Source organism: Salvelinus sp. IW2-2015, linkage group LG1, assembly GCF_002910315.2.
Source record: "Salvelinus sp. IW2-2015 linkage group LG1, ASM291031v2, whole genome shotgun sequence".
Taxonomy (NCBI): Eukaryota; Metazoa; Chordata; class Actinopteri; order Salmoniformes; family Salmonidae; genus Salvelinus; species Salvelinus sp. IW2-2015.
The window spans coordinates 24,116,840-24,126,376 of NC_036838.1; the positions used below are offsets into that span (position 1 = coordinate 24,116,840).

Below are 9,537 nucleotides of genomic sequence, written 5' to 3' on the forward strand. Positions count from 1 at the left end.
GTAACTACTTATTTGAAATCTAATATGCCTAAATTAGAAGAGACTTTCCATGTTTGTCAGCATTCATGTGGGTATATACGCTATGTCATGGTCATGTTGATTGTAAGTCATAAAAACGAAAATAGCCAATATTGAAATGCCTGTTACATCAATTATTATTATATGTATTTTAGTAGTGTACACAAGCTGCTAGGCAGTGATGGTAAGGGGACTCTCAATAGCTCATAAACGCAAACGATCTTGCCCATGTATTGTAAGATGACAAGAGTCTGCAACTAGTCAGCCCCACCACCTATAGATTTTTCTTGATTGTGGGATGACTTGAAGAAATTAATTGTTATAGCATAAACATTTTCAAACCCCCTGCACTTGGGAAACATACCCCCCGCAGGAATTTCTTTCTTCAAGCTGTATTTTAAAGGGATAGTTCACCCACGTTGTAGAAAAGGCTCTCATTTGTAATATACTTTTTAGGGAACTGTCCCTTTAATTACACTTTTTTTTGTTAACTTTGCCTTTAACTGCAGACACTTCTGAGCCATCACAATGTATGTTAATATAGGCTTTTGGGCACTGGATACCTCTATACGTCTCTATGCTTTTTATTGTTTGGATTTGTGTGTGTTTTGTATTGTTGGTATTGCTGCACTGCTTGAGCTAGAAATCTGCGATAACATGTGTACACGACCAATAACGTTTGATTTGATTTTGTTCTGAGCAACCAATTCCCTTATTAAATACCTGAGTTCCCTTTGTCTTTAGTTCAGTACCAAATAACTCATGCCTCTTGAAAATACTCTCCAGCGTTTATCCCTTTTCGTTTCTGTTATCTATGCATCCAATACCCAACATTGTTTCCATTTTACTTTGTTTCATGTGTGAATATATGAGCGTTTAATGATGCGCTGTCGTATCAGTAGTGGTAGACTGTTGAGTTGTTGCAGCATGTTGCATATGGACATTAATTCAGATATTTTGTATATCCTTCAGAGAGTGATGATACTGACATGGAAATAATGGGTATGATAATTATGTTCATGTTTATTCTTTATATGAAATTTCCTAAAACATGTTTTGCTTTCTATTTGTTTATTTTTAGCACACAAGGTCAATAATGGATTATGATTTATTGGCGAAAATAAACGGGAGCTGCAGCTCTCTAAACCGAAACCCCACGTCTCTCTCCCCATCCTTGTCCTCTAACCGGGACACCTGTATCAGCTCCTGCAGTTAAGTCATTTAGCAGGCGCTCTTATCCAGATTGATTTACAGGAGCAATTAGGGTTCAGTGACTTAATCAAGGGCACATCAACAGTTCAAGGCTTCTTAACTCACCCATGTCAACAACCGACATCAGAATAGGCAACCTGCCCTGTAACATTGTTTTCATGACATTTTTGGTATAATTCTTTCATCTCTCAATGTTCAGATTGATGCATTTAGCTGTTGAAATTAAAAATGTCGTCCGGGGAATGGATCCCTTACAAGGGTTTCCCCTTATAGCTCAATGGGCTAAGCCTACAATGTCCTCAAATCCTAGAAACGACCCTGGCTACATTCCACTAATAGCTGTAGAGTAGCCTCGTTTGACCATCCTGACATTCTGTTACAAGGATTCAGTGGCGCTAACGCTTTTACATTTGTTTTGTGCAATGCCCCTCAGCTACAATAGTTCAATCATAGGAGGCCCAGACTGATGAAGGGAAATTAAATTGAGAGCGCAGCGGTCAGGGTGGTGGATTAGGCTAGCTGAAGAGGAGAGATTTGTGAGGTAAGAAAAGTACAGCAGAGGAAGATTTATATTGAAGTTTTATTTAGAAACAAAACAAAGAAGCAAAGTATAGTGCTTGTTGTTATAAGATAGCATCTCCAGTCAAACAGTTACAATGGCATCGACACTACAAGAGGAACTCTACAGCAGTTTATGGCATAAGTGGCACATGTTATCATCTCTGTACATAAAGTGGTGTTAGTATTACACAGGACCACTAAGTACAGTAATAACCATCTTCTCTTACACAGAAAAATGTCAGCCCTTCAAACCCTCCTCAACCCAAAGTCATTGTTATGACATGAGTGTTAGGATTCAAACAATGGATCAACGTCATTCAAACCTGTCGGGCAAGATTCATAAGTCAAAATCCTTACATTTAGGATTATAAAAGATACAAATAATTCACACAATATAAAAGTACACAGCTTCGATTTAACACTTGACATCTCAAAGCACTCCTTGAATAAACGTCATACAGTATTCATAAACTTTACAATGAAATCATTGTTTTTATCCATACATTTTCTTCAGAGCCACAGGGCTCTGGTTTCTCCAGATCCATTAGTAGGAACAGATGTGAGTGAAAGAAGAACAGTTTAATTTAGTTCAGACAGCAGCACAAAGTAGCCAAAGCCAATTAATTAGTTACAATCTAGCCGTCACAGCTATCATATCAGAAACAAATATTCCCAAAAAATTATATTGTTTTCCATAGGTCAATAAACATTCATAGACAATTATACATTGCAAATAGAGTACGTCTTTGTATACTTCAAATGTATATTTTCTGTTGAGATATAAGTACAGAATGTACACTCTTCTAAACATCCGACAGTGGCTTGGGTCAAAGAAATTAAAAGTTTATATTTTGGGTGAGTGTAAATGTACTACGTTGTAGTTGAGTATGAATCTCAGGTCTTCCTGTGTTCTCTGGATAAGGTTTGGGCCCAGGCCCTTGCTATGGGCCTCTGGGCATCTCAGAGGAGCACTACAGAGTACTACTCCTGAACCAGCAGGAGGCAGCTGACACCTGTAGAGTGGCTCAAACTTCTTGACTGCAACAGTGAAGGGGCGTGGGGAGTGCAAATTCACATGACGATTCATATAATTCATGTTAGACTTTTCCTATCAACTCTCCGTAGTTTTTGTTGATTGGGTACATGAGTGTATGCAAGCAAATGTGCATTGTGTATTTGAGACCTATTTACCTTTAAGCCAATGAATTGATCCTTAGGTCAATCAATCACATAACAGAACACACCCCAGTCTGCATGGTGTGCCCATTCCTATTGGTCGCCCTGTCAATAGCATCACAGCTGAAACAGACAGCAAAAAGCAAAGCCTTAAGAACCACAGATATTACACTTTGGACATAACTCACCTCCCCCCCCCCCCAGAATGACATATACTCCCCTCAGTCCACTCGGACTCACCTCTTAGCTGCCGCGAACGAGGAGCAATTCTCTGCGTTACATGTCTCCATAACGACCGGCGTGTGCCTGGGCTCGCTGTGACTGGCTCTCAGGCCCCGGCACTGCGCCTCCGGAGGGGTCACGTGACACACTGGGATTGGGAGGTTGCCGTTGGTGTCGATGTCCTTGGCGGTGATGTTGTTGACGCCCTGCTGAGTATTCTGGGAGTTGCAGGCGGGGATAGGTGGGAGAGGGGCATCGGGGTCGGCGTGGGCCAACTGCAGCTTCTTCATGTGGTTGATGGCTGCCGTGGCGTTGAAGGCTTGCTGTAACAAACACACAGGAAAATTAGGATTGATATATTTTTATAAATAATCATGTTTTGATGATAATAATAATAGTAATGTAAGTATGATAGCATATTGTATGTAGCCCTATGACATGTTGCTCACCCTCCATTTGGACTTGGCAAAGTTCTTCTGGATCTGCATGCTGACTGATTCATAGATGTCCTGATCCCTCGCTGTCTTCCCAATGATCCTGCAACCGGAAATGACATTGTTAGGGCCACCAGGAACAAAGAATAAACAAGAAATAGTGGGATCCCCAGACACTGATCTTAGATCAGTTTTCTATTTTCCCCCTGATGGTTATAGTAAGATGAGGGGAGGGTGGACTGATCCTGGATCTGTGTGTGACTCACCAGGGGTGTCTGAGGGCCTGTTCTGTGCTGAAGCGTTTCTTAGGGTGCTTCTGCATCATGTTCCGGATGAAGTCCTTCGCTATGGAAACGGAGACAGACAAACGTCAACAACTGACATGGAACTTTCAGCATACATGTAGTAAAAAAAAGTATTCTAGCACTGAGATGACTTATGAATATCTTTACTATGTAGTTATGATACTCGTTCTGTGTTAATACCCTTGTCGTAGGGGTGGTGTTATGTCTTACCTGACTCCGAGATGTTATCCCAGAAGGGCGAGTGGAAAGCGTAGTCGGCCCTCATGATCTTCGAGAACAGACGGGTCTCGTTGTCCTCAAAGAACGGAGGGTAGCCGCACAGCCTGTTAAACGCAGAGGGAACATGGTTATCACAATAACTTTCCCCAAACGTTATATAGGAATATCATCTCACAATGCAGTCATTCTAATACTATGAAAAGGTTGAGAAGAGGTGCTGGCGGATATAGATATAGAAGTCCTAGATAGGTACTCACAGGATGTATGTGATGACTCCTATGGACCAGCAGTCCACTGCCTTGCTGTAGGGTTTCTGAGCCAGAACTTCAGGGGCTGTAGAAGTTCAAATATACACAAGATTAGATACCATGCTAGTCTTTTCTATCTGTGCAACAAAGCGTTACACTATTTCAATGACCAAACAACTAACACACGGTTGGCGCACGCACACACACACCAACATATCCTGGCGTGCCGCAGGCTGTGGACATCACTCCGTGGTCGGACATCTTGGACAGGCCGAAGTCACTGATCATGATCTTGGAGTTCTCATCTGAGTTGAAGTACAGTAGGTTCTCTGGCTGCACACACAGAGGGAAAGAGAATCAAAAAGCAGCAGAGAAACTATTCTCCCAACATAGTATATAATAGTGTTGTGTGTGTAAAATATGTTTGGAATATTGTATTTGTTTAAATGTATTTTATTTAACCTTTATTTAACTAGGCAAGTCAGTTAAGAACAAAATCTTATTTACAATGACAGCCTACCCCGGCCAAACCCTAACCCGGACGACGCTGGGCCAATTGTGCGCCGCCCTATGGGACTCCCAATCACAGCCGGATGTGATACAGCCTGGATATTACGTGTGTGTGTGTGTGTGTGTTTACTTTGACTGTGTGTGTGTGTAACATACCTTGAGGTCCCTGTGCACTATGCTGTTCTCGTGAAGGTAGTTGACAGCCTCCAGCACTTGGTGAACCAGACAGCTGGCATCCTTCTCTGTGTACACCCCCCGATCTATGATACGGTCAAACAGCTCCCCACCAGACACCCTAGGGGAAAAAAACATCAGAATCTCCACCACTATATTCACCATCAGCATCAGCCTTTAAAGTCTTCATTACACCCTACTAATACAGCAGGTTTGGTAAAACAGCAACATTTCTCTGTATGTTAATACATGCATTTAGAATATGTAGAGATAACGGTGCCCACTCACAGCTGCATGACAAGGTAGTAGTACGTCCGAGTTTCATAGAAGTCTTCCAATCCAACCACATTGTCGTGCCTTATCCTGAGAGGAAGAGGAAGAGATTTGTGATGTTGTTCATTGTGGTGTGAGTGAGAGCGTGTGTGTGTGTGTGTGTACTTACTTCTTCAGCACAGTGATCTCGTTCTCTAGCTTGCTACAGCTGAGGTGTTTTTTCTTCAGACACTTCAGGGCATAGAGGTTTCCAGTCTTCTTTTCTCTCACCAGATACACCTCGGAGAACGAACCCCTACGCACACAGACAGAGAAATGGTTATAAGGCTATGTCCATTATCCAACCCATGGGTTTGAGCTATATAGTCAATGAACCTCTTCAGGTTCCATAAACTTGCAGATTTCTGAGCTTAACTACAGTTAACAATTCTAGTCTCTAATCCAGGGGTGTCAGACTCCTTCAACGGAGGGTTGAGTGTCTGATGGTTTTTGCTATTCTGTTCAATTTGTGTCCAATTGAGACCTAGACAACCAGGTGAGGGGAGTTCCTAACTAATTCATGACCGTAAGTGCAAAGGAGGAGTGAAAACCCGCAGACACACGGCCCTCGAAGGAAAGAGTTAGACACCTGTGCTCTAATCAAATGAAATACTGCTCAAATTAAACCGATAAGTTCTGAAGACGAAGTTGAACAGCTCGAAAACAACCCTGAAAAATGAACCCCATTCCACAGATAATTGGATAGGTGTAACCAAGATGGCGGAAGCTACAGTGCTGTAGGAAGGCTACAGTGCTGTAGGTGGAGTCACCACCACCAAGCCTCACTCTCCTGGCTCATAGCTGCACACGGCTAGGAACAAGACGAACGACCAATTAGTGAAAAAAAACATCAGAATTGGGCTGCCGGTCTAAACAGGGCCATAGAGGCTCAGGTATGGCCTGTGCTCCTGAGGCCTGTGAATAGCAGCAGGGCAATACAGAAGGATGAGTACTCAAGCCTTTCCATTACCCAGCCTGAAGCTCAGGACAGGGGGCCCAGAGAAGAGACCCCTGAGATGATTGATTGATTACTTGATTCGATAATTCAAAGTAGTAGCCTGCTCCAGCTGCAGACAACGTTACATACATCAGAAATTCTCAAGAACTAAAACACAATGAATCCCGGAGGCTTATTTCCATCGTCCATTGTGTCTGTCCGATCTTGCACAGTCGACCCTGGATGAACCCTGAGAAGACCGGGGGGGGGGCATTTTCTTCGTCAGACCCCAGACGTAACATGACATCAGGAGAGAAGTGTTCATGTGTGGGAGGGAGCCAAGATTATCCTACGCCTCATAAAATGGATCCGACCTCCCATCTGCTGACTGCCCTGTTTGAGGGAGACCAAGGTGTGGCTAATCCTCGGGTTTGGCAGACGCCCATATTCCAACACCTGTGATACTGATGCAATAAGTGCGCCCTGTGCCCAAAGACATCACTGTCTGGTAGAGGCAGACATACAGACGGAGACACAATGTCCACCAGGCCTGGGTTCTAATACCGCACTATTTGTTTTCTTTCAAATACTTTGATTGTGCTTGTCACTTCGCTTCCTCCTACTCATCTGGCACTCCTGGCAGACTCAGTCAAACACTCAAAGTATTCGAAAGAAAAGCATACTATTTGAACCCAGGTCTGATGAACACRCAMACATACAGATACGCAACGTCGCACACAAACTCACACACCCCAGCAGGCACACAGTCGCACTCATTCCCTCACACCTCACCTCGTGCAAATGCACACTGTCAACACACAATGCCAGGCCCTTAATCCTTTAATTGAGCAGTGATAGGCTGTGCCCGCTCTGTAATGACATCATTGCTCACCTGCCTGGCTCACACTTCTCTTAACCTCAGCCTCTCTCATGTATTATGCTGTAAGCTGCTTGAGGAGAGGCTGAGGTGGTGAGGAGGAGGCTCAGGCAACAGGTAGGCCAGGGGCAACAGACAGACCCTTCTCACTCTGCAGATATCAGCGTTGTGTGGGCAATACATTTGTATTGGATTTCACAAAGAACAACTCCTTTCATAAAGCTCTCATATACTGTACTGTGCATAGACCTACTGTGCATAGACCTACTGTGCATAGACCTACTGTGCATAGACCTACTGTGCATAGACCTACAAAACAAGCATACACCCACACATGCACACAACCACACAACCACACATGTGCTCAGACCCACATGTGAACACTCTCAGGCTCACACACACATGATCATAACGTACATACACATGAACACACATATACACATTGGTCAACCATTTTTCCAAAACGTGCCATGTCCTGTCCCCTTTTGGATACGGTTGCTACCTCGTTTAATCTCAAACCTCTCCAACAAAGGTTCAATCTTTAAGGTGAGAGAGACTGTATTGTGTGAACGCCAAGTGTTCCCTTGATAAACATGACCTGCCCTGACCTGGGTCCTGATAATCTGATAATCTGGGTAGAACATTCCAGGATTATAGTGCCAAACTAGGATCCTTCTCTGGGCACAGGTAAAGTAGATATCCTGGAGATGCACTTAATCCTGTAATAATGGCTCTTTAGTCGGAGATAAGAAGCTGACAAGAGCTGCTACTCAGCAACAAAGGCCCAGTGAAAACAACCAAGCACAAAATGGCTGCCTTACATCACCCAGGCGGGTGCTGCACATCGGATGAGGCGAGTTATCCTCAAAGTAAAAGTGCTTTGAATTACACCTCCAGGCAATCATTTTAACGGACAAAGTACTTACGATCCCAGCGCTTGTTTGAATTCGAACACGTCTCTGATATTGTTGATGACTTTCTTCCAACTGCAGGTTATTTCTTTGCGACCCATGGTGGCTCTGTCGTCACAGCCGGCACCTGGAACGACAGACAGACAAGCAGTTTTACTCTTCTGTCTGGAGAACACTGGACTGTCTTACATGTATAGACACATTCCTTTTCAAAAGACAACCCTCACCACACATAAAGAAGCCCAACATGACCAAACACTTTGGGACAGAGTTTCACATATGGTGGGTGGGGACCAACAGCCATTTCCTCTTGGGTCATGCCGTAGGACTAATATGGCTAGACACATCGTTTGGATACAAGAACGTTTGAAAGGCTTCAAGTAGCTCACAAAGCAACAACAACAAAATTGGGGGACCACAGCTTTGGTGGAGATCTCGGTTAACTACTGCCATCTTGTAAACACCCCATTTTACTTATATAAAAGCTTGCATGTTCAGTATAAGGTCATTAATTATTGGCCTAAGCTCATTTGTACCCATCACTTACAGAAGGCCCAAAGAGGTGTAGGATTAGTGCTGTAATGCCTATTGATGGTTACTCTTTCCACCCTCTCCCTCCCCTCGCTCTCGCTCTCCTTCCTGTGCCAATTCAGGATGCAGATTACTGCTGATTCCCTGACAAACTCCCAAAACTGGGTCGACTTATTATACTGACCTTCACAAGAGGCCATTGTTGTGCCTCAAAACTCTCTCCAAGTTGGTTCTGCTTCTTTTTTTAAACCAATCAGCATCTGAATAAAAAAAGTACCCCAAACCCCCCCTGAGTGATCTCACAATGCCATAGATAGAGCATAGAATATAATTAAGCAATAGAACAAGAGGGGGTGTTGTATATGGCCAATATACCACGGCTAAGGGCTGTCTTATGCACAACGCAACGCGACGCAGATACAGACATTAGCCGTGGAATATTGGCCACATACYACAAACACCCGAGGTGCCTTATGGCTATTATCAACTGGTTACCAACGCAATTAGAATTAGTATTTTTTTGGTCATACTTGTGGTAATCGGTCTGACGTAACATGGCTTTCAGCCATTCAGCATTCAGGGCTYGAACCACCCGGTTTATAATGATGATTATAAACTGGATGGTTCCAGCCCTGAAAGCTGATTGGCTGACAGCCATGGTATATCAGACCATATACCACGGGTATGACAAAACATTTTTTGCTCTAATTACATTTACTGCTCTAATTACGTTGGTAACCAGTTTATTATAGCAATAAGGCACCTCGGGGGTTTGTGGTATATGGCCAATATACCACGGCTAAGGGCTGCTTCCAAGCACTATGTATTGCATCGTGCATAAGAACAACTCTTATCCATGGTATATTGGCCATATACCACACGCCCTCATG

At 43.5% G+C, this 9,537-nt stretch overlaps 2 protein-coding genes across 2 annotated transcripts in view; one reads left to right on the top strand and one right to left on the bottom strand.

Annotated features, from left to right (window-relative positions):
- Positions 1-2,840: 2,840 nt before the first annotated feature.
- LOC111963142 (calcium/calmodulin-dependent protein kinase type 1D) lies at positions 2,841-8,909 on the bottom strand. The gene is made up of 12 exons (XM_023986384.2): positions 8,832-8,909; positions 8,132-8,243; positions 5,522-5,647; positions 5,368-5,442; positions 5,062-5,200; positions 4,605-4,728; positions 4,405-4,480; positions 4,139-4,251; positions 3,890-3,968; positions 3,639-3,726; positions 3,208-3,512; positions 2,841-3,090 (listed from the first exon to the last, which is right to left on the bottom strand). Exons 1-12 carry the CDS (start codon positions 8,845-8,847, stop codon positions 3,018-3,020), a joined length of 1,326 nt encoding a protein of 441 aa, XP_023842152.1. The 5' UTR covers positions 8,848-8,909; the 3' UTR covers positions 2,841-3,017.
- A 358-nt stretch (positions 8,910-9,267) lies between these two features.
- The window catches only part of LOC111962392 (laminin subunit beta-3-like), a 5,387-nt gene continuing 5,117 nt past the window's right edge, over positions 9,268-9,537 (top strand). The window contains exon 1 of the mRNA XM_070442409.1: positions 9,268-9,306. Coding sequence (XP_070298510.1) covers positions 9,268-9,306 — 39 coding nt within the window. The remainder of the gene's footprint in view (positions 9,307-9,537) is intronic.

What these genes read in the sequence shown, in the direction of transcription:
- LOC111963142 (XM_023986384.2), bottom strand. An exon ending in TTCAAACAAGCGCTGGGATC is followed by an intron (nt 5,648 to 8,131) that starts GTAAGTACTTTG and finishes CTGTGTGCGTAG; the next exon opens with GGGTTCGTTCTCCGAGGTGT. An exon ending in TAGTGCACAGGGACCTCAAG is followed by an intron (nt 4,729 to 5,061) that starts GTATGTTACACA and finishes CTGTGTGTGCAG; the next exon opens with CCAGAGAACCTACTGTACTT.